At 38.2% G+C, this 26,089-nt stretch overlaps 1 protein-coding gene across 1 annotated transcript; it reads right to left on the bottom strand.

Moving 5' to 3' along the window:
- Positions 1-1,161: 1,161 nt before the first annotated feature.
- rgs9a (regulator of G protein signaling 9a) lies at positions 1,162-25,813 on the bottom strand. The gene is made up of 17 exons (XM_022665892.2): positions 25,656-25,813; positions 22,253-22,340; positions 18,084-18,134; positions 17,885-17,991; positions 17,739-17,790; positions 15,496-15,554; positions 14,385-14,461; positions 12,873-12,954; positions 10,396-10,458; positions 7,275-7,304; positions 7,115-7,176; positions 6,446-6,559; positions 5,183-5,298; positions 4,992-5,079; positions 4,159-4,297; positions 3,985-4,067; positions 1,162-2,933 (listed from the first exon to the last, which is right to left on the bottom strand). The coding sequence occupies exons 1-17, from the start codon at positions 25,719-25,721 to the stop codon at positions 2,777-2,779; spliced, it is 1,434 nt and encodes a 477-aa protein (XP_022521613.1). The 5' UTR covers positions 25,722-25,813; the 3' UTR covers positions 1,162-2,776.
- Positions 25,814-26,089: the final 276 nt, after the last annotated feature.

Here is a 26,089-nt window from a genome sequence, read left to right as displayed (position 1 = left end):
AGACAAATGACCTACAGCAAGCAGCAAACAAACTATTAATGTATGTGTGGCGCTGGGTCATTAACAAAAAAACTTGCATTTCTTTTGTTTTATTTTATTTATAACATTAGTGTGGAATTAAAAATAAAAATAGTTATCGGTATAATATTCCTGTGTATGTAACTGTAGAATTATTTATGAGGTTGTTTGTTTTATTGTGCTTTTAATACTTATATTTATAAATCTCTTACAGTCTCTTACACTACAGGTTGTCCAGTCTATGAGTGTAAATAAGCTAGATTTTGTGACATAACCGAAACAATAAAAAAAAAAAAAAATTGTTTGTGCAGGTAAATTTCTAGAAATGGGTAAGATCTGTGTGATCTGTAGGCAAGGCATAAACCGTGCAGCATGATTCATGGCGTCAGTTAGTCTTTAGTATTGTGAGGACGCAAAAAATACACCTTGCTTAAAACATGCAAAAGGCATGTACTAATTCTCTTAATTAATCAGGGTGTCACTTGCCATTCCCTTTAAGAGGCAGGCGCGCTCTGACTTACTCATTCACGCTGTGAAGGTGCAGCAGCAGGTCATTACAGGAACATCAGTGTTCTTTTATGTTGTATTCTATTTATTGTTGAAGTTGGGTTTGTGCTGCTGCATGTCTCTGTGTGTGAAACAACAGGGCTTTACGAGCACATGCATGCGGCAACTGCATGGCTAAGATAGATTGAATGTCTGGCAGATGACTGTTGTTTGGGTTTTATTGAGTCAGTGGTGCACATGTGTTTTCTGCCACCAAGATAGCAATACATCAGAAATTTACATTTTACACTCCTCACTACCACACCATCACGCCCATTGGCATTGATACATATTCATAAACTCGGATGCTATTGTAACAGAACAGGCGCAAAGCATGAAAATAGACAGTTAATGGTGTGTAGGATAGCAATGAGTATCGTAACGCACCTTGCAAATTGTGTAAAATAAGGCCCAAAGTGTTTTACAAAATGTATATATATGAAACCAGCTCCAAGCTGAATCTGGTCTTAAACTAGATTTTTCAGCAGAGTTTGGCTTTTTAGAACAACTGAGACATTATGAGTGGTGAAAGCAGGGAATAACAAAAAACCCTGTAAAATCGGCCTAAAGCCTAATAAACTCAACGTACGCATCATATAGATTTATAACAGTTTATTCACTGTACTTTACAACTTTACAACATCAGTTCTCCTTCGAGTCACAGCAGAGTTTCATTTACAGAAATGACAGTCCAACAACTAATACTGTACCTGCTGCAGATCTAACAACTTCAGAACAAGATCACACATCAGAATTAATCACCAACACATGTTCATCATAACCTTGTAATCTCCCTATTTGGACTAATTAAAGGGCACACTATCAGTGTCAGTACATCCCTCTTGTACAGTGTTAAACTAGTCATGAAAAGTGGGTCCTGAGATGCAATGTTTAACATAAATAGTTTCTGAAAATAATGAAACAATCATCATACACATATATTATTACATTTTCTGTATTGTAATTTATATTTAATAGGAAGATTACTTAAATATGAAGAAAGTGTATTTAGTAATATCCTCTCCTTTAACTTACTCTATCTCAGAAAATTAAAACATTTGCAAAACACTGTGGATGTTTTTAATCAAGAAAAATTTATTCATATAGAACTTTTCAGACAAATCAAAAGCCCAGTACACTTGAAGAACACACCATATAGACTTTTCAGACAAATCATATTACATTTTTTTATATAATTTTGTTTCTAATTTTCAATCTTATTTTCTCCCCAATTTACAAGGGCAATTACCTAATCACTATCACTAGTGATGCCCCAACACCAGGAGGGTAAAGGCTAGCCCATGCCTCCTCTGATACATGTGGCATCAGCCACCGCTTCTTTTCACATCTGATGATGTAGCATTGCTGTGTAACGTGGTTTCAATACATCAGCTCACAGATGCCTCGTGCTGATCGACATCACCCTTTGGAGTGATGAGGGAAAGAGCACTATCTACCCACCCAGAGAGAGCAAGGCCAATTCTGATCCCCCAGGGCTCCAGTAGCCGATGGCAAGCTACATAAACAGGATTCGAACCAGCGATCTCCCGGTCATAGTGGCAGAGCTTAGTCCGCTATTATTTCCCAGATCTTGCTGCTTGCTATCTGCAGTCAGAGTCTGAGAGAACACAGATGGCCTTGTTTCTCTGGGTAGGTAGATGACTTTCTCTCCTCCTCTCCCCCTGTGATGTTGGTCAGCACAGGTGTCTGTTAGCTGGTTTTGAGTCAGAGCTGAGTTGTTAAGCTTTCCTCTGAGCTTTGATGGCTACATTTTAAAAAAAGGAGCAGTGGTTAACTTCACATGTATCAGAGGAGGCAGACGCTAGTCTTCACCCTCCTGTTTGGGGGAGTGCCACTAGTGAACAGGGAAGTTCATATTAATGAGGATTGGATAATAAGCCTTACAAATTGGATAGAAAATGGGTAAAATGGTTCGAAATAAACTAATACAAAAAAAGAAAATTTAACAAAATAAAACAAATATCTGTTTTGCCACTGAAACAAATGGGGATGGGTTGATCTGGACATCACACTAAAACCAGCCAGTAGATTCACTAGACCTGGTCAGAATGCCCCTTAAAATGGTTATTCTTCTTTATTTTCTATAATTTTCATTTCAGAGGTAAAGATTGTGTTATGTTAAGATCACTTACATTTGGAGCTATTTTAAAATATTAAACCTAAAACAAACTCTGCACTGCCCCTCAGCTCTTTACTTGCGGTCCAGTTTGCTGGCCATCAGTTTTTTTATGTCGATGGGTCCGGCGGCAGCGGCTGCCTTGGCTCTCTCCTCCTCCTCCTGCTGCCAGATGATGATGGGGTCGATGCCCGGTTTACGATTTCGAGCATTCTGCTCCAGCTGAGAATCACTGCAGAAAGGACAACAGATACAGTCTTTATTCAGTTGATAATTGATCATTTACAAGAGAAGGTAAAGGCTTTCTTAATTTACAGTGGAAGATAATGTGAAAATATTTCATGAAAAATATATTAAAATAGAGAATTTATTTTAGTTCATGTAAAAAAGTTTGTTTAAAGTTTGTTGCATTAAGGCCTGGTTTACACATATCAATATTTCTTGAAAATAACAGATTTGTTAGTAAGCATGCATTATACAGTACAGGCCAAAAGTTTGGTCACACCTTCTCATTCAATGCATTTTCTTTATTTTAATGACTTTTTACATTGTAGATTCTCACTGAAGGCATCAAAACTATGAATGAACACATGTGGAGTTTTATGTACTTAACAAAAAATGACCTAGTCTCCACAGTCACCGGACCTGAACCCAATCCAGATGGTTTGGGGTGAGCTGAACCACAGAGTGAAGAAGGCAGGGGCAACAAGTGCTAATGAACACCTCTGGGAACTCCTTCCTTCAAGACTGTTGGAAAACCATTTCAGGTGGCCACCTCTTGAAGCTCATTGAGAGAATGATGCTAAGAGTGTGCAAAGCAGTAATCAGAGCAAAGGGTGGCTATTTTAAAGAAACTAGAATATAAAACACGTTTTCAGTTATTTCACCTTTTTTTGTTAAGTATAAAACTCCGCATGTGTTCATTCATAGTTTTGATGCCTTCAGTGAGAATCTACAATGTAAATAGTCATGAAAATAAAGAAAACGCGTTAAAAAAAAGAGAAGTTGTGTCCAAACTTTTGGCCTGTACTGTACATCTTTAAAAAGTACCTATAAATCCCTAATTTAAACACTTTTGTGAATTAGGTCTTGGAGAAGTCATTCTTAGTTCACTTAGTTCACTTACTTTTTCTAGCCTGCACTATAGATGCTCACTCAATGACACAATCATTCATAAAAGACATGAATAAGCACACCTGTGCTTTATAAGTCTGTGAACACATTGTTAAAGTATTCAGTGCAGAAATCCAGGAGCACCGTGCAACTGCATGACCAACACTTACGTGAAGGTGTGTGGAGCAGGTGAGAGGGACTTTTTCTGCATGTCTTTATAAACTGGAGACTTCAGGTATCGGTAGAAGGTGTCCTGCAAATAATACAGACAGAGATAAACGGGTCATTAGGTATAAATCCACAGTGTGAAGCAGACTGACAGACTGAGCTCAGACAGGTCCCACCTTTTTCATCAACATGAAGATGTGTGTCTGCGCAGCATCAAGAACATAGCGGTGAGGATGTTCCAGACCCTTCACTGTCAGACCCATCGTCCGCCCGTCAATGTTGATCCAGCGTGGAGCTCCGGGGGCCAAGAAAGTCCTGCACACACACACACACACACACACACACACATGCAATTCTGAGGCTGTAAAAAGTTACTGAATCCCTAATCAATGAGTATCTATCTGTAAATCTCTATAAAACATTATAATAAACCCAAATAAACAGAAAGTCAGTGGTCAGTAAGAGTGTCTACCTGTGATTAACTCTATATAATATTAGAATAAACCCAAATAAACATAAAGTCAGTGGTCAGAGAGAGTGTCTACCTGTAAAAACTCTATATAATATTAGAATAAACCCAAATAAACATAAAGTCAGTGGTCAGTAAGAGTGTCTACCTGTGATTAACTCCATATAACATTATAATAAACCCAAATAAACATAAAGTCAGTGAACGGTGAGAGTGTCTACCTGTGATTAACTCCATATAACATTATAATAAACCCAAATAAACATAAAGTCAGTGGTCAGTGAAAGCGTCTACCTGTAATTAAATCTATATAACACTAGAATAAACCCAAATAAACATAAAGTCAGTGGTCAGTGAGAGTGTCTACCTGTAAAAACTCTATATAACATTATAACAAACCCAAATGTACATACTAGGTGTCTACCTGTAAAACTTTATATATCATTAAAGGTTATATTATTACTGGTCACTGCGTGTAGGGTCAGTAATGTGTAGGTAAAAGTATTTGCATGTTTGCCTTTAATCAGATTTATTCCTCACTTGAAAATTGTTTGTGCTTGCTCATTGATGGATGACGCCGCCCCCCACTTCATCTCCTCCGCTGCTTCCCAGAACGCCAAATTCTCACCTAACAACACAAACACACACATTCACATTCACATCCACATCAGCCAGACAAGGCTCTAAAACTGTTCTCAGCACACAGTCGTCCACCACACACATCCACTCACCACTGAACTCTTTCTTCAGGAACACTTTGAAGTCAGCACGTCCTCGAGGATCACTCAGCAGCTCGAAGAAGCTGAAGGACCAGCGCTCCACTCTCATTTTTGTGGGAGTTTCAACACTGTGATACACAAAACGTTACAGTCTATAAAATACAATCAAACACAGACACACCCTAGCCTAATCATCATTAAATATCAGTTTAACAACTTATACTTTAAATACATTTTAAACAACTAAACAGATATGAATATATGTACAATTAGGGCAACTTTGGCCAAATTACACATTTTGTCACACCTCTTTTCAATTTGCAGTGCGTCTGGCTTTCTTGGCGTCTGCGTCACCTGTGTTTTCCGAGGCCAAGATAGCAATATGCCAGAAACCTACCTGAACACACACAGCTCACTTCCAGACCTCCACACCCATCCGCGTAGATGTATTCACAAGCGTCTTTGCTATTTAAATGGTGCAGGTAAAAGACGTGAAAATAGATGGTCGTTTTTTTCTAGTAGATCCTATCCCAATTCAGTGCCCAATTAGGTGCTCCTCTTACAAACCCAACCCCCCTATCAGATGACAGATGACTATTTATATTATTTGCCCGTGCCTATAGTGGTGAACAGTGGTCACATGTATCATGTATGGCCGTGTACATGAATTTGATTTAACTTAATTACAGGGGTTGGACAATGAAACTGAAACACGTGGTTTTAGACCACAATAATTTATTGTGGTGACGGACAGTTCTGGTAGAAACAGGAGAGTTGAGGTGCACATTGAATTCTTCCATTTTGGGCAGCTGTGGTTTTGTGTTTTTTGGATGCAATCCAGGTTAGCACCTGAGCATCCCTTTCAGGCGTCTTTCTCTTACAGCATCCACAGTTAATCCTGTTGGATGTGGTTCGTCCTTCTTGGTGGCATGCTAACATTACCCTGGATACCGTGGCGCTTGATACATCACAAAGACTTGCTGTCTTGGTCACAGATGCATCAGCAAGATGTGCACCAACAATTTGTCCTCTTTTGAACTCTGGTATGTCGCCCATAATGTTGTATGCATTGCAATATTTTGAGCAAAACTGTGCTCTTACCCTGCTAATTGAACCTTCACACTCTGCTCTTACTGGTGCAATGTGCAATTAATGAAGATTGGGAACCTGGCTGCTCCAATTTAGCCATGAAACCTCCCACACTAAAATGTTCAGTTTCATTGTCCAACCACTGTAAATGTAGATGAACAAGATACCTATAGGTTTGTGTCTAACCTTCTCATGTTAAGCTCCCAGTAGGTGTCGTCATCAGTCTGCCAGGGGTTGCTGGGCAGGCAGGGGGCCAGGAAGGGGTCATGGCCTTTATACGTTGTCATGAACTTAACAAGGCTGAAACAAGAAACACATTATAAAAAATCTAATTTGATTGTACTCTACATAAACAATGAGCTTAGAAAACCAAACCCAGACTGATAAAATATAATTTCAGTGATATACATACTGTAAAACCACAAGATAAAATGTTGCTATGCTGTTCTCATTACCATTAACCAGCAATATATAATACAATCTAGTGGTGCTTCAAAAGCATCACTGGAGTCCTACTACAGTTATACAACTTATTGCACATTCAGTATGACCAGCCTGAAGACTAGTGCGATAAATTTGATCTTGCTGATGGATCAACAACTGTGACCATCAAAGACCAGTTTAGACCATCTAAAAGCAGTTAGCATCCGAAGCTAGTCTTAAGCTGGATTTTTCACCAGGGAAGCTTGGCATGAAGAACTAGCACAATGCTAACTTGTAGCAAACTTGTTGTTAGCTGCATTAGCTTTGTACCTCCAGTGTAAGTATGGTATGGTAGAAGGTTTTAGCTTTAGTGTGGATTTTGCTGCCCCTGACTGGAGCTTGAACCTGTTTATTTATTCCTGTTGGACTTACGCTCCAAGAGACACGGTGGACTTCACCTTAGGCCTCATGATGGCTTGCTGTGTGAAGATGATCTAAAAGAGAAGATAATGGAGGCCAATGGATGATGAAGATAATGAAGGCATAAACAATCTTAATCTGTCAAAAACATGTTTAAAGAGATCAGACTTACAATTCTCTTGTAGTAGTCAAAGGTCTTTTTCTAAAGAAAAACAAAAAGTAAACAGTTCATGAAATTTCTCATAAAAAGTATTTTTTTATGTAGGTCTAACTACATAGAAAAAACACACCACATACAGCCACCATACACTTATAAAGTCTCTGTGACTAACATACACCAAAACATAAATACAAAATAAGTATAGGGTGGGAGAAGTATTTGGTACACTGTAGATTGTGCAAGTTTTACCACCTACAAAGAACTAATTTTTATTGTGGGTACATTTCAACTATGAGAGACAAAACCAAAAATAATTATGACTTTAAAATCACCTACCATGCAGCCAAAATTCTGGTTCTCACAGACCTGCTACATTTTCTTTATTTCTGCACTCAATATCTGTATTATTTGGACTTGTTTGAACTCGATATCTGTATAAAAGACACCTGTCTATACACTCAGTCCATCACACTCCAACCTCCCCACCATGACCAAGACCAAAGAGCTGTCTAAAACACCAGGGACAAAACTGTAAACCTGCACAAGGCTGAGATGGGCTACAGGGCAATAGGCAAGAAGCTGGATCAGCACCTGTCTAAGCACAAGTGTCACAAGATTTTGGTTAACAACCTCCTTCCTTCAGTAAGCATTGAAAACAGGTCATGGCTGTGTCTTCCAGCATGACAATGACCCCAAACACACAGCCAGGGAAACTAAGGAGTGGCTTTGTAAGAAGCATTTTAAGGTTCTGGAGTGGCCTAGCCAGTCTCTGACCTGAACCCAATAGAAAATTTTAGTTTGAAGGGAACTAAAATTCAATGTCGCACTCCAACAGTGCTGAAACCAAAACGATTTGGAGAAGATATGCATGGAGGAGTGGGACAAAATCCCCGCTGCTGACAACATCTTAACTTTGTAATTGCAAACGAAAGTTTCTGCACCAAATATTAAGTCTCTGTTTTTCTACCAAATACTTATTTCATGCAATACAATATTTAATGCTAATTAACTTTTTTTTAAATTATACAAATTATTTTTTCATTTTTTTTTTATTCTGTCACAGTCTCTCACAGCTGTACCTACAGTAAAATCTGTACATCTCAAAATATTTACTACTCACTGGAAGGTACGTGTTTCTAAAAAAGAAACACGTACCTTCTGAAAGAACAAAGAAACTGTTTCTAATAAAGTGGCCAGTGAATGAAAGAACAAAGAAACTGTTTCTAATAAAGTGGCCAGTGAGTGAAAGAACAAAGAAACTGTTCCTAATAAAGTGGCCAGTGAGTGGAAGCACAATAAGCACAATATTGAACAGTCTATCAGTCTCTATGTAGGAGTTTATGGTCTTGAGTATGAAAGCAGGCATCTTCTTTGAAAGCCATGTGGACTAAAGAGAAAAAAGAAAAAAAAGGCCTGGAAAAGAGAGAGAGAAAGAAAGTAGTTTATGCAACCAGCACACATACACACACACACACACATTTTTAATGTGAATACCACTTTAAATTATGCATTCAGTCACTTTAGGTATCCATTACTGACACACGCAAATGCACACAAAGCCAGTTTTGTCCCTGTGAAGAGGTACTGCCAATAGTATATGATTATCTGAGAGCAGATAAACAAAAAACTGTTGGCACAATGCCTGATGCTAATCATGGGTTAGAGGAGTATAAAACTCACCAGCACTGAGCTGTTTGACAGTAGAACTGTGGGATAAGTTGGGGAGTGAGTTCTGAACTTAAAAATATATAAGGCGCACCATCAATGAACCTCTTTATTCTGGTTTATTTTGACACATAAGGTACACTAGACTATAAGGCATAGGTTAGTTAAGTAAAGCTAAGCTAAGTAAATAAAACTATAATTCTTAAAAAAAACACTTTCTTTCAAAGTCAAACGAGCACTGGATGTTAATTTATACAGATTTCTCTCTTGAAAACTGCTTATTTGGGTGAGTAAAGTGCTTCTGATTATTTAGAATAAGCTTAGAGTCCACATTTTTTCCAGCACTAAGGCTGGAGCATTAGCATTAGCACTTAGTGGCTAATGCCGGCGGACAGAGCTACACTGAGGAACCCTGAGTGTTCCGGTAAGCTAGGGTGATATTACCTAGCGGTTCGTCCCATGTAGTCTGTTTTAACATGGTAAACGCGCAGACTACAGTCATATATACTCCTATATATATACATATATACTTAGCATAGTTAGAGGCTAATGCTAATACTGCTTCAGCCTCGGAATTAGAGAAACTTCACTATAACTCCTGTATAACGCTGTATTTCAGTGGAGTGGCTTTACTTTCCTTACAACCTGACTGGTAAAATTCTTAAATAAGATGCACTGACGATTTTTGGAAAAATAAAAGGATGTTAAAAGTTATTAAAGTGCAAATAGTGCTAATAGTGCAAAAAATATGGTAACCTCTTTTTAATAGCCTTGTCACTGCTGAATGTATGTTGTGATAGTGGGTAACAAAGTCCAGCATCTTCCAAACATCGCAAGCCAAAATCATCCTTACTTAGGAGCTTAATGTCAAACTATTGTTGTTTTTTAAAAAATTAAACTTAACATAATTTCTCTATTCTAAAAATGGTAACAGGTGTAGGAGTAGATGTCTGGCAACATGCCTAGTAAATTAGCAGAGTAGTTTATTTGCCAACAGTGAGCACTAAAGCACAGGCCATGTGCTGCTACCGCTAATCTGAGTTAGTGCTCGTGAGACGGGGGGGTTGGGGGAACTCCTGTGCAGATCAGAGGGCAGGAATCCTCTTAAACAGACTAAGCAGATAGGGAGAGACTGCCCATGGCTCTCTCAGCACTGACAGAGAGCTACATGGCTAATCTGAGCTAACGTTATTAGCCTGTGGAGTTCTAGATGGCCTGATCCATTCTGGTCTCCAGCTTTTATTAGAAGTACAAAAATAACACTGGATCCTGACAATAAACCATAGCTTATAAAGTATATGACTGCTTAGATTTACCAACACTGAATCAGACCAACACTCACTCGCTGAGGATTTCACTGTGTGGGGCTGTGTTATCAGATCACAGGAGGATTCTAACATTAATCTTCTGGTGTTTGCCATTCTGCTTCACACACACACACACACACACGTGCTCTCTCACCTTTCACCTCTTCTACATTAGGGTCAATGAGGCGATCCACTCCATAGTCCATGGCGCTGTGAGTTCGAGGCTATGAAGTCAATAAAAGGTGAAGTTAACATTATTAGCAACAATATAAACTCTACAACTGCAACATTAAATCTTGCACTGGTTTGTGAACGTTACGTGTGGACTTTTTAAGAGGGATCTGGCAACCCAGTAGTGATAGCAATAGAGAATGATGGCTGAGCAGTGAGAGCAGCTCTCAGCAGAAGAGGAAAATTCGGGCATTTGCATAGAAGATGCTTCTGCTACTTTTAAGTTGTATGTCTTAATTTTGGATTCTGCATTTTGGCCCAAGTGGAAACAATAAACAGTAACAGAGTGACCAACAAGACACAAACCATATGTAAATACTGTAAGTAAATCATACACTAGCTGTTTCATATGCAGTTGTACTAATCCCTTAGCTCTGTACTGTATTTAAAAACATGTTCTGTCTCTGTTTGCACTTCAAGCATAGTCTTAATACGACTGGTTGTGGTTTGCACTTATTGTTTGCACTATATAAATCCTATAAAAGTTTTATTTTTATTTTTTATTCTTATTTCTATTTCTTATAGAATCAATGTGTGAGAGAAACCAGTCTGTTAAGTTTGCGTTTTATGATTTTGTCAAATAAAACTCCAGTTTTCAAGCCATTTTTCATTTTTGACGTTTTCTTTAAAATTGATTATTTAAAATGTATAATTTTATTATTTTTAAATCTCGTCTCGTTCTCATGAACCCAATATCGTGTCTCGTCTCTTCTCGTCTCGTCACACCCCTAGTGTCTTATCACAAAAAGCGTAAACATACATATTCATACAAGGTCCTTTGCAAACTATGTAATAACTGCTTTTCAGTTCCCAATAATCTCCCAGTTTAGTCATTTCTACGCCATTCCATTAGTAGGGTAAAATACACTATTTTATTGTAAACGGACAAATTTAGTTTTAAGTGTCACCATTATTGTCCAGCACTGCTCTAACTCTCTTGGGCATGGAGTTCACTAGAACTTGACAGGATGCCACTGGAATCCTCCTCCACTCATCCAAGATGACATCACAACTGGGGGATTGTTAGACACCTTGTCCTCAATTGTGCTCAATAGGGTTTAGGTCTGGAGACATGTTTGGCTTGGTGTGTTTGAAGCCGTTATTGTGTTGGAAAACTGCTATGCTTCCCAATTCCTGGAGGTAGGGGATCATCCTCTGCTTTAAAATGTAACAGGACATGTTTGAATTAAGCTCTACAATGCCAGAAACACTCATACATCCCCAGGCCATAATGCTACCTCACCGTGCTTGCCTGTAATTCCCAGAATTCCACTACACAAACCGGACACCATCTGACCCAAACAAGTTTATCTTGGTCTCATCAGAGCACCGGACATGGTTCTCGGAATTCAATGCTCAACAGCAAACTGTTTGCAAGGCTTCCTTGTGCATCTTCTTTAGAAGAGGCTACCTTCTAAAACAGTGTCATTCAGACCGAGTGCTTTATTTCAGTTTTAGGGTGTTAGCAATCTTCTTATAGTCTAGACCAACTTTGAGCTGAGCAACAACTCTGTTTCTCACATCTTCAGAGAGTTTTCCTGCCATAACGTGCCATACAATATCCAGTGGTCAGTATGGGAGAATCTTACGGAAAATAGTAAATGTAACACACCAGCTCCCTGTTTGCACCTGAAATCTTGTAACAGGAATGAGTCACATGAATCCGGAGGGAGAAAATGTTTTATTTGGCACAATTTGGTCATTTTCACCTAGGGCTGTACTCACTTTTGTTGCCACTGGTTCCGACATTATTGACTGGCTGTTCAGATATTTTGCGGGCAAAGTAAATTTACACTGTCATACAAGCTGTACACTGACTACTTTGCATTGTATATAATTGTAGTAAAACATTCACAAAAATGTGAGGGATGTACTCATTGTTTTGTGTATTTCATATTTTTTTGGGAAATTCTGGGGCAGTTCTCTTTTTTGAGGATGTTAAGCTTTGTAATTTTTCTACTAGTTGTTCTTCAGCCACGATGTTAGTTAATTAGTGGATATGACATTTTATTAATCACCAAATATTCTAATAAAATTCTCTATTAGCTGGGTTTCTTCTTTTGGTAGAGGTTTAGTCATATCAATCTTATGTTAGCAGATATTTAGCCATGCTGTTCTCCTGCTGCTGACAGATTTTTGTTGTTCTGTTGCACATTATGTCTATATGTAACCTCCCAATAACATATTTTCTGCCAAACTCTCAGATTCTGGAACAGTCTTGAAACTAAAGGCACAAAATCAGTTACCAATGATTTTACCCCAAACAAAAGAATTCTTAGATAATTGGTGACTTCTCCATGTGATATAAATCACTGCAAAAGTGGTAGAGCTAACTATATTGCAAAAAATTCGATACATTTATATTTCTGCAACAGTGAGCAGTATTTCTGTTACAGAGTTTACTCACTGGAGGCCGGTGCACTATCCAGAACGCTCTCTCTTGACAGTCAAACACCACCCGGTCTGCCTTATTCCTCTCCTTCCCTGCCCTGCAAATAATAAAAAACACAGCAAAGACAGTTCATTCTGGGAGTGGGAACAGACTCTGCAGTCCTTGATGTGATAAATGGTTATCTGATAAATTATGGTTTTAGTACTTTTGTTAGCAAAGCTTTATTTGATACAGTGGCTTGCAAAAGTATTAATCTTTTCACATTCTCTCACCTTACAACCACAAAATGTATTTTATTGAGATTTTAAATGATAGACCAACACAAAGTAGCACATAGTTGTGAAGTGGAATGAAAATTGTAATGGGATGGAGTGCTCGCCCTCCAGCCGAGAGAGTTGTTGAACCCAGTTGCAAATTAGCTCAAGCTCTGTAAGGTTGGGAGGAGAGAGTCTGTGAACAGCAATGCTCAAGTCTTACCACAGAAGCTCAATGGAATTTAGGTCAGGATTTAGACTGGACCATTCTATTACATGAGTATTCTTTGGTCTAAACCATTTTGGCTGTATGTTTAGGGTCGTTGTCTTGCTGGAAGGTGAATCATCTTCCAGGTCTTTTAAGGCCTCAAAGAGGTTTTTTTTTTCCAGGATTTGGCTCCATCCATCTTCCCATCAACTCTGACCAGCTTCCCTGTTCCTGCTGAAAAAAAGCAACTCTACAGCATGATGCTGCCATCACCATGTTTTAAAGTGGGGAGGGTGAGTTCAGGGTAATAAGTAGTGTTACTTTTCTGCCACACAAAGCGCTTTGCATTTAGACCAAAAAGTGGAACTTTGGTCTCATCTGATCACAGTATCCTCTTCCACATGTTTACTTTGTCCTGTACATGGCTTGTGGCAAACTGCAAATGGCACTTTTTATGTCTTGTTTGCCACTTTTCCATGAGCATGAACTGTGATTTTTGCAGTTTCTCCAAAATGTCCATGGGCATCTCTGCTGCTTCTCTGACCAGTGCTCTCCTTGCTCAATCTGTCAGTTTGGGTGGACCATGGCAATGTCTTGGTAAGTTTGCAGGTGTTGAATACATTTCCATTTTTGTATGATGGATTGAACAGTGCTCCTTGGGATGATCAAAGCTTGAGATATGTTTTTATATCCTAATCCTGCTTTAAACTTCTCCACAACTTTATCTCTGAGCTGTCTGTTGAGTTTCTTGGTCTTAATAATACTATTTGTACACTAGTGTTCTTTAACAAATGACTAGGAACAGGTGTATATATATTTAAATATTATATATGAATTAAATTACACACAGATGGACTCTATTAACTAATCAAGTGACTTCTGAAGGCAGTGATTGCACTGAATTTTATTTTGGCGTCTTAGAGTCATTTCTGTTTCACTTCACAATTATGTGTTACTTTGTGTTTGTCTATAACTTCATTTTTTTGTCATTTAAGCTTGTGGTTATAATGTGACAAAATGTGAAAAAGTTTGCACCATATGCTAATGAATATAGTGTAGGCTTACCGGTACTGTTCTTTGGCCTGCATCACGATAAAATCCCATTTATAGTTGAGCCATTTGTGAAGCTTGTTGTAGTTCTCCTGTATGAAACATTAAACACAGTGTTTTAATGCTGTGAACACAAATGTGTAATATTAAATGAAATGTGAAGTTTACAATCGTGAAGTTAAAATATTACCAATTAAAATTTTAATATCAACAAAATAAACTAATACTAAAACTAATAACAGTTTAGTCATTTGTGAAACTTGTAGTAGTACTCCTGTACAAAGGTGGGCAGTGGGTTTGACTTTGGGGGGGGTCACATTTGCTAATATGAACCAAAGCCCACCCTATAGGGACAGCATTTGGAATTACAGTTAATCACTCTACTTCTGTTTATTATTAGTTAAATCCAACTAAAGGTCACTTTAAACCTAAACATGTTACTCCACATTACATTTGTTAGAAGAACATATATAGATACATATATGACAAAAACTGATTAGTTATTACCTATTTTTAAAACAATATAACAACAGATTTGGTTATTACTATTATTATTATTATTATTATTATTATTATTATTATTTATTGGCATTATGTGTAAAGCGGGTGTGAACTCCCTGACACCCAATGAGGCAAAAGCTCGGGTCACTGAAGCTGCTGCTGACTTCAGGACATTTCTGAACAGGCATCTGAACTCAAGCCTAAACAAAGTGAAAGACCACACATAACAACCAGAGCCTGTAGCCAACAACAAACCTGCTAAATGCTCTTTCAAAATAAAAGTTTATTCTAAAACAATTTCTGCTTTTTCTGCAGTATAATTTTTTTTTGGGGGGGGGACAAATCTTCCTATTTCTGATATTGATCACCCCCATTTCCTGTGTCAGTGCTCCTGTACAAAACATTAAACACAGTGCTTTATTGCTGTGAACACAAGACACTGTATTACACACAATGGTGAAACTGCCAGCAATTCCACTGGTGCCTGTTCTGTGGGGTCTGTTGTGACCAGACCCCTAATGGCTTTATTGGATTACCTATTTCACATATTGTTGAACCTGTGAGATCATATTCCACTGGTGATAAATGCTGTGTATGAGTTGATTGGAGGAATCAGCGGCCGTACCTGCTCATATACATCCAGCGATCCCTTCTTCCTAATGTTTCTCTTGGCCAGGTAAATCGCTTCAGTGTGAAAAAAGAAAGGGAGAAGTTGTGCTAGTTAGCTTAAAGGCAAATCAAATGTGATCAAACTCCATTCAGAGTGGATTTGGTGTGAAACGCTCTATTTTAGAGAATCTTACCCAGTCAGAATTGTTCACAGTATGAGATGAATGGACCCAGACGCCTAAACCTTTCAAAGCTACCTTACAGAAAATTATTACAACAAATGTCTTTGAATAGGGGTGTAACTCTACGTGTATTCTTTCCGAACCGTCAGGGTACGGGGGTCACGGTTCGGTTCATGCAAATGCATGCAGAATACACTGTACAGACAGTCAATAGGAGGCTTGTGGAACCAAAGAACGTAATGCGGAACTAATGTTTACAGAAGTGTTACACCGGAAAGTGTAGCTGTAGCACTGTTGCTTTTAGCATCTCGCTACTGACCTAGCCCATATCCTGCCCTGAGAAGTGTAGCTCTGAGCACATGGGCTCAGTATGGCGACTCAAAACAGTTCTCCGGAGAGTGCAAGCAGGGTTAGGCACTCACACTATCTCTCACTCGCTCGCTCTCATTTGTGCTGTCTCTCATTCTCTCTCGCTTCACTCGCTCAATGGCAATCTCTCTCTCTCTCTCTCTCTCTCTCTCTCTCTCTCACTCACACAGTCTCTCTCTCTCTCTCTGAAATATTATAAAACAGCGATTATCCAGTCTGCCAGACCTAAACCACACTACACTATTATTACTGTCTCCTCACAATAAAACTGGGAAATTACAGCATTAAAAAATTAATCATGATTTCATTATTTTTTTAAGTGATTGACAACACTAATTTAATTTACTTTGACAATCTAATGCTGATATTTCTTAAACATAACTTATTGCATCCAGTAATATTCTTAGGGAAAAAAAATATTTATTTTAAGCAGTTAAAGTAATGCTGTTGTTTTTGTTTTTAATAAAGCGCCACAATCAGGCTCACAGTTTGTTTGTTCCAACAAGATCTAAAAGGTGAAGCTTCTCATGATGACAGTAGGAGATAACCCTGGTTTCAGCCTTTAATAAAAGAGCTCAAGCCCTGTTACAACATTCCATCCCAAAAATAAAACATGATTATAATAAAGATTTATTGTTATAATTAAGTTAATAAAGGAGGGTAAACAGAATGCCTGTCCTCTTTATTGTTTCCTCCAAATGTACGGAACCGTGGGGTTCATACTGAGGTGTGAACCAAACAGTGAATTTTCTGTACCATTACACCCCTATCTTTGAATATTCTGATACCTGTGGCACTATTTGCAGTAAATAAAACAGCTATAATTGTTTTTCAGTCATGGTGAAATCTGGCACCACTGTTTTTGTCAAATTACAAATTTCTCACCACTGTAATGAAATCTGAGTTGATAAGTTTCTTCAGTACGAACCACAATTTCACACCGAACCTTCACCGGAGTTATAATGACATAAATTATTACATTATAAAATGTATGTTTGTTACAGAAGAAGCCCCTTTCTCACATGCACAGGAAACCTAAACTTTATCTGAAGGAGCTGTATGTTTAAACGCAAACGTCCGGATCACTTGTACCAGACGTTTATCCCTTTTACAACATTCGGGTACTGTCCCAGTCAACCCATATGTAAATAAAGCAGTTAATTTTCTGAACAAACTCACAGTAAGTGTGCTGTTGATGTTTCCAATAAAATGTTTCCAGAGACATTATTTTTTATTTGGAAACCAACTACTGATTAAAACATGACTGGGATTCTCGTTATGCTCAACCCAGCGTCCATTCAAGATAAAGTCCTACCCTTCAGCAAAAAGAGCCAATCAGCTTGCTGTTTATGCTGTGAGTAATGTATGGTCACCATGCTAGTGAGGAAAGCACCCATTTAAGAAGAGATCTGCGGAAGTGCAGTATTATGGAGTGAAATCAAAATTTGAAGAACCAAAAGGAAAAAGTGTATGTTGCAAATTCAAAAGAGAAAAACATATAACAAATATATGGTGGGCGGGGCTTAGAAGAAGGCATTCCTTTTAAATCTCCATTGGTCACCTGATTTTGGACTGACTGTACCCTGAACCCTGCACCAACCCATATCTTAAGCATGCAGAATATTTTGTTGTGAGAACATCTATGCCACAGAAATCTATAATAATGTAACTTTATCTATCATGCTGAATGATAAAAACATTACATTACCATAATCAGTGTCGTCAACCTTCCATTTCTGAGCAGGCCAGAAGTAAGGAGTCTATTGGAACAGATTATAGTTTTAGGTGACTGGCCAGACACAACAATTTCCCCCAAATCTGTATAAAGACAGATAGTAAGAAGAACTAATTTACCTGAAAGCGGTAGAGGCTTCCGTCTGGCTTCAGGATGAGCCTTTTGTGGTCTTGCAGAGGGTAGATGAACCCATATGCCACCAGCATGGTGCCCATAGTCCGTGCCTCTAGAAAAGGCAAGAAAAATATCCCAAATTTTATAATCCCAAATGGCAGCACTTTGATACCACAGAGTACTCAGGCTGGAAATGATATTTACCTTGAGTGTCCACCTTCATATGATTTGCAATCCAGGCAAGAATGTCCTCACCTGTGAAACACAGACACACACACTGAATATGCAGCTTTTTTAGGTTCTTCTAAACTATCACTGCACCATTTTCTTGGCAGTATAGGTGTTGTTTTACAGTGACAGACTGCAACACATGTGATCACTACTGACCAGGTATTATTGGGGAGGAGGTCCATTCACAGCACTTTAGTGAGACTACTTCTTACATATGTCTTATTATCAGGTTGAGAGCGGAACCACCACCCAAATATATTTGACAAGAGCAGAAACTGACTGACTGACTGACAAATAAAGATATACAGCATCAGAAGATGCTTTAACACACACAAGCCACAAGCATGCTTTTAATAACTGGGTTGTGTGTAGAAGTCTTAGAATTCCCTCCTTTATTATTGTATTCACCTCTTGGTGGCATAATAGAGGACCATTTTAAAGTAGATGAAACACTCCACAATATGGGAGATGCGAAAGAGCTAGCCAGGCTAAATTGCAAAGTTACTTAGGCTACTTTCACATTATCAGGCTGTAGTGGCTCAAATCTCATTTTTTGCTCAGTGTGGCTAAGTTCTGTGTGAGCGTGCCAAATCCGTCAGTGTGTAGTGTGTAGTGATTCCCCCTGGGCTACCTTAGAAATCAATAAACTTCCCCTTAAGTTGTTATAACTTGATGTTCTAAATAATGCTAACTTAAGTTTTCATACCCCATTACTTAACTTTTCTAACTAAATTCAACTTATCCGGGTTTACAGTGCATATACATGTGACATGAATGTGAACGGTCAAATTGGAATTCATGTGTCTTTTTGCTTTTTGCTTCTCTCTTGTTCCCACACATGTCTTGGTGCAGCTGTGCAGCTATAGCTGCAAAAACAGTAAAAGTACACCGCCTGGCCTTTTTTCTCCTCCTCGACCTGAGCATGAACATCAGACCAGCTGTTTACTCTCCACTCCAGCAAAAGATCCTCCACATATGAGCTGCTAACTCATCCATTTCCCTTTATAAAGCTATGAGGCGTCTCTCAAATATAACGTTTTTAGTTGTTGGTGAAGAAGGCGAGGTTCATACACGTATCAATGTGCGCATGTGAGACGTTTCAGGAACAGATTTGTTCACATTACACACAGATACAGATCACTTATATTTGTGAATGTAGAGCATCAAAAAACAGATTTGAGCAATGTGAATGTAGCCTAAGAGCTCCAAATTATTATCCAAAATATGAGATTGACATATTACATAAATTATTAAATATAATATGAAATCTCAATTCCAACATGAGCTGGGATGCTGTGTAAAAAGTAAATAAATGTAAGTAAAAGCAGAATGCAACGATTAGCAAAGTAAAATATTTTATTCACATAGTGAGAAATTTTCATGAAAAAACTTTAACTCATTTAGAATTTGATAGTAGAAACACACCTCAAAGGGTTGAGACAGGGGCACCAAAATGGTGGAAAAGTAGATGTTACTTACAAGAAACAATTTGCAATTTGTAAATATTTTTTTTTTCAAACTAGATGGGCAGAGGTTGACCAATTTATGAAAAAATCTGTCAAAAAGTTGTAAAACAAATCTCGAAAAAAATGCATAGGATTGCAATGGTGCCGTCTTATACATCTAAAAAGGCACTGTCATTGCTAAACAGTATATATGAGTTTTAGAAGAGCATATACTCCCATCCAGACAAATTTCAAAAGGACAATGCTAAACCACATACTGCATCCATCACAGCTGCATGGCTTTGCAGGAGAATAGTCCAGACTTTTCACCAATAGAAAACATTTGGTGCATCATGAAACAAAATCCCCAGTAAAAAACATGACACTGAAGTGTGTAGACTTCACTACACCCCCCAGCACACAACACACACACACTCATCATGAGGATTAAAGAGGAACTCTGGAGCACAAATCAGTGCACAGGCCTCATCCAATTGAAAGCTGCTGTATATAGCCAGTGTGTGCAGATTAGCATCATTGGCTGCAGACATCCTACCTCTGTACAGAACATCAAGACCGAACACTAAAACAGAAGATCTCTTCAGAACTTCAGCTTTTACCACTTCAGACTGAGAGTAAACAACAGCTACCATAGAGCGGAAAGGCTGGGTCTATTAATATGTGTTTACTAAGAAACGCTATACATTTTTTTCAGGTAAGAAACAACAACCTGTAAAGCAGCGACAGGGACAGGAACACCTAGGTTCCACTGATATTCACAGTGATCTCACCTCACAACGTACCCTGTCTTAAAAGACTTAAAGGATCTGCTGCTGTCTTGGTGCCACAGAACACCACACACTTTAGAAGTCTTGTGTCTTAGATGGTCAGCTCTGCTGTGGTGGTACTGGGAGGACAATAGACAGTGTATAGCTGGACAGAGCATCGTCTCTCAAAAGTCAAGCCACCACAGGTCGGGCGCCCCCTGCTGTTCGGTTTCAGAAAGCTGTGTAACCCCACCCATCCCCATAGGTTTCAATGGCAAAATGGACAACTTTCAATCACGTTTTTTTCTAATATACTGTAATTCTACCTCCTTTATTTAAATGCAGCAGCTAGTGTAAACTCTGCTTATATTGTCAAATTTTATATCCCCACAGAATTCATTTTTTAAAACGTTATTCAGCTCTATTCAAAAAGGTGTGGTTATTGTAAAAGTGCTGATTATGGGTGGGACCAATAACAGACCGTCAGCTCCGCTCTGCAGCCTGTGACCTCGAGGCAGCCCTCAGGGGTGGGGTTATTTAAATGAGTAGGCTGTCTCTCCACAGTCTTTCTCCCATCTCTGGTCTCTACTGCGCAGACTCGGGTATCAGGATCGCCAACATGGCGGAAGATTTTGGCTTCATTTTCATTGAATAAATGGGAACGGAGACATGCCGTCCATCTTTTTTTACAGTCTCTGGGGAGGACCTATGCAATATTCTCTATATTAAGCTAAGCAGGTGGTGTTTATGGGGGTTTGGTAGATTTCTTTGATTTTTCCTAATTGAAAACACCTGGAATATAATCAAGAGGAAGATGGATGAACACAAGTCATCAAACCAAGCTCATTTAAAAGGGTATTGTATATTGTATTTTTCACACTATAAGGTGCACTTAAAATCCTTTCATTTTCTTAAAAATCGAGAGTGGCCTTATAATTTGGTAAACCTTATGTATAAATTCTACCAGTCAGGTTGTGAGAAGCAGTAAAGCCACTCAATGCTAAAACAAGCTACTTGGGACGAACCGCTAGCTGATAACACGCTGGGTTACCGTAAGCCCTGTCAGGCTGCATTTACTAGCAGTAGGCACTTGCCCTAGTCAACCAGGCTGGGAATTGAACCCCAGTCTCCTACATGGTAGTGGCAGGGAGTGGTGTTGTATGCTGCTCCACACTAAAAGTACTAAGAAGGAAACCTCAACTATGACTTTCTCACAAAACCCAATGTATGGGTAAAAACATCTAGAGAAACCAGGTGAATTTTAGAAAGCGCAGTGACATGTCATAGAACAACTAAAGGTATATTTGAAGAATAAAAAGCATTGCCAACTATGAAGCATGGGGGTGGATGTATCATGCTTTGGGTTTGTGTTACTCCCCATAACATTAACAGTATTGCATTGCTGGAAAAAGAAAAATCCATGAAAAATAAGCAAACCATATAAAAATATGTCAAACCAACAGTTAAAATGCTAAGACTTAAACTAGGGTGTCGTCAGCAACAGAATAATCCGTTCTGACTCTAAAAGGTCTCCACATTTTTGCACAGACCACACTATTGTATAATCCTAATGCATAGTCACTTTATCCTTTATATCACAAAATAATAAACACAAAATCTTTATTGTGTTTAATGTTTGATTAATTACAGAAGCTTTAAAGAACAACAAAATTATTGTATAATAAGACTGTATATTTTTGTATTAGAGTACTCAGGTAAACTAACACAGTAACAGTTACAGAATACATTACAGTATATATTTAATTTTATTTATATTTTAATATAGTTAATAAAACATATAATTAATATAAGTTATAATAGGTATATAATGTGAGGATTTTTCTATTGAATTGGGGTTTTAAACATGTACATCATGTCAGTGTGAGATGAATCAGTGTTACACTCTGGAATGGGTTCAGTGTCGGCTCACCGGTGATGACATGAGGAATGGAGGTAATGTTCAGCTTCTGTTCAGATGATTTCACTCCAGACTGCATCTCCAGCACCATCGCCTCGAGCTGAGATATCACAACATATTACACATTTACAGCATTTACAACATATTACACCTCCTTTACAGATGTCACACTTTTACACACATTTTATTAAAGAAATTAATTGTTTTTACTAAACATAACAGATTTCAAACTGTATTGCTTTTTGTTAAATTAATTGGTTAAATTAATTAAATTAATTACTAAAACTCTACCAAAAAGTCTAAAATTTAAACACTGTTTGCTGTAAAAGATTTTTTTAGATATTTATACTCGTATAAAATACGGTATGGGTTATTTTTCTAATTGCTTGGGCAGAAGACTCTCAGACCATGTACAGAAATTTAATATATGGCAATATACAGACATATATTTTACATGTTACATATACAGCTCGGGAAAAAAGTAAGAGAACCCTTGAAATGAGGAGTTTCTTTGATTTTATCAAATTGAAAACCTCTGGAATATAATCAAGAGGAAGATGGATGATCACAAGCCACACTGCTTGAATTTTTGCACCAGGACTGGGATAAACAGGGCTGGACTGGTAATCTGGCGTACCGGGCGTTTGCCTGGTGGTCCGACAGTCCTCAGGGGCCGATGCTGTTGAATTTTTTTCTTCCCTTTTTTCCTAGGAGACCGGCCCACAATTTAGACGGGGCGGCCCATTGGCCATTCTTCAATGTAGACAGTGGACTGAACCAATCAGGATATAGGACGAAAGCGGCCCCACCCTCTCTCTGCGTGGTCCGCTACGTTCAGATGTTCAGACCCCGGACGGCGAAAACGTAGCTTTCTGAAAACACTGGCATCACACAGCGAGTCTGCGCATGTCTGCTTTTTGTTTTGCATTAGATCAGAGATCTGGAGGGCACTCTTTTCGGCGCAACACCAGTAAACTTGTATGTTTACAGCGTATATTTACACACAGCTGATCTAACTAATGAACTAACTGCCCTCACTGACCCAACAGCGCGGAATTACCCAGAACCAGCTTTAAACGCTGTAACACGTTTTACCAGTGTAGCTGAGACGAGTGATAGTGGATTGCAGGACTTACTGTAAGCTGTAATGAATGAAAATCCATTTAGCTAACTAGTTTGCTAGAAGCCGGATGTAGAGGATAGCTAGAATTGAGTACAACACTGGGTAATGTTGGTAGTTTAAAGTGGTTTATTAACCCTGGTCACTGAACTAAAATTCTGTTTGTAGCCTGATACAAATACATGGTATAGCTGTTTAAAGGAAGAAGCTCCTTTAACCTGAAGAATTAGAATTGAGCTGTTATATCAGAGAAATTCAGAAAATACATATTAGAGATGATTTCAATAAAAAGGATAAAAAAACAATTGAACTACACAGAGCAGACAAAAATTGTGGAGTTAATAATAGACAATATACTTCTTATATTTAATATGTTGATGATACATTATGCTTCTCTGTAACCCCACATACATAAATTACAAGTCGGTTGTGCTCCGCTAATTATAAGGGGCCGGTCTAAACCAAAAATGCCAGAGCTGATTTTTTGCCCCAGTCCAGCCCTGTCTGAAGAAATTCAAGAACAGAAGAGAAACAAAGTCATTGATCATCAATCAGTCAGGAAAAGGTTACAGAGTCATTTCTAAAGCTTTGGGATTCCAGCAGACCACAGTGAGAGCTATAATTCACAAATGAAGAAAACACGAAACACTGGTCAACCTTCCCAGGAATGACCAGCCTACCAAAATTACTCCAAAAGGGCATGGACAACTTATTCAGGAGGTCACAAAAGAATCCAGAACAACATTTAAAGAACTGTAGGTCTCACGTGCCTCAGTTAAGGTCAGTGTTAATTATTAAATAGTAAGAAATAGTAATTAAAAATAAAATCCTGAATGATGAAAATCACTGCGGACCAAAAATAACATAAAGGCCCGTCTCACATTTGCCAACAAACATCTTGATCATTCCTTAGGACTTTTGGAAAATATCCTGTTGTCTGATGAGAGAACTAATGGGTGTCTCGTTACATCTGGCATGAAATTAATACAGAATTTTAGAAAAGTCAAATATGGTGGTGGTAGTGTGATGGTCTTGGGCTACTGCAGGACCAGGACAGCTTGCTGTAATTGATTGAACCATGGATTCTCCTTAAGGAGAATTGCAGGTAATGTGTTCGTGGCCTTAAGCTCAGGTGTGCTTGGGTTCTGCAGCAGGACAATGATCTGAAGCACACCAGCAGGTCCACCTCGAAATGGTTAAAAAAAACAAAATTAAAGTTTTGGAGTGGCCTAGTTAAAGTCTGATTGAGATGGTGTGGATGATCTTAAACAGGACGTTTATGCTCCAAAACCCTCCAATGTGTCTGAATTAAAACAATTCTGTAATAAAGAGTGGAATAAAATTCCTCTAAAAAGATGTAAAAGACTGATTGCCGGTCATCACACTCACTTCACTGCAGTTGTTACTGCCAAGGTTGGCACAACCAAGTTATTAGATTTAGGGGGCAAATACTTTTTCACACAGGGCCAGGTTGGTTTGGAAAGCTTTTATTCTTTAATAAATAAATTTGATGATTTATAAAATGTTTTTTTTTTTTTTTTTAATATTTACTCAGGTTAACTTTGATATTAAATGTGTCTGATAATCTTAAAAATGTAATTATGATTAAAAAACGCAAAAACAAAAGAAATCTGTAGGGGGAAAATGCTTTTTCACATTACTGTACGCCCATATATTAGACTTACATATGAGGAATGACCTCTGACCTGAAACAGGTCAGGGTAAGGCTTGAGAAAAGGCCTTGAGCCAAACTAATCGGCTTTAAAGTGAGAAAGAATTAGTATCAGCTTGAGCCCTTTTGCTGCTTTCTTTATTTTGTCATTCAAAACTGCATGAAATAAGGCAAAATCATGCAAAAGAAATGCAGTAAATTCATTTAAATAATTTTGTTAATGATTTTGGTACATTTAATTTACATATCTAAAAGCTGTTGTGTGAAGATCACGCAGCAGATTAGCTTAAAGCACCATAATCTCAGAACTCCAGCTCTCAGTGTATCACATACAGTAACAATCAGAACATGAATGTGAATTACTTAATACAATAATAATACATGCAAACAGAATCATCTCACAGCTATGTTAAATGTGTAAGGCAGTATGTATATTGCTTTAGCAGTAACTTAATAATAAGTCTTGCTCTAAAACACTTTATATTTTACTTAAGACTTTATAGTTCATGATATTGGTGCTGGATTAGACTGTATTAGACTTGGACTATATACAGTATTTATTATTAGAATTAGGTGCTCTAAACTGTACTATAATAAAATACTACTTTATTACACTGTCCTACCTTCTGTAAACAGGCCATCCGGGGACGGTAATGCTGTCCATGGTCTCGGATCAATTTTATCGTCATTTTTGCAGGAATTAATTCCTAAAAGCACAAAACAGTCGTGTTAATCCACTTTCTGTAGCTGACTGAAACACACTGCCTGCAGAAACAGAAACTGACTGAGAACAGATCTGTCCACCAATCAGAGCGCAGGGAGGCGGTGCAGTACCAGCAGCAGCCAGCAGGTGACGCCAAAGCGCGTTTAACAGCTCCACCACTTCCACACACCAGACCGTGTACAACTTTTTTTGTTGGGGGCCTGAAGGAGAAATATATTTGAAGTCACGGGCCACAGACTCTGTAATAAAACAAATAATGAAATATACCACTTTAAATAATACTTTTTTCCTTATTATTTATTTACACACCATTTTACTTGACTAACTTTCTAA

Source organism: Astyanax mexicanus, chromosome 19 (genome assembly GCF_023375975.1).
Source record: "Astyanax mexicanus isolate ESR-SI-001 chromosome 19, AstMex3_surface, whole genome shotgun sequence".
Classification (NCBI taxonomy): Eukaryota; Metazoa; Chordata; class Actinopteri; order Characiformes; family Acestrorhamphidae; genus Astyanax; species Astyanax mexicanus.
This window is presented reverse-complemented; position numbering and strand designations above follow the sequence as displayed.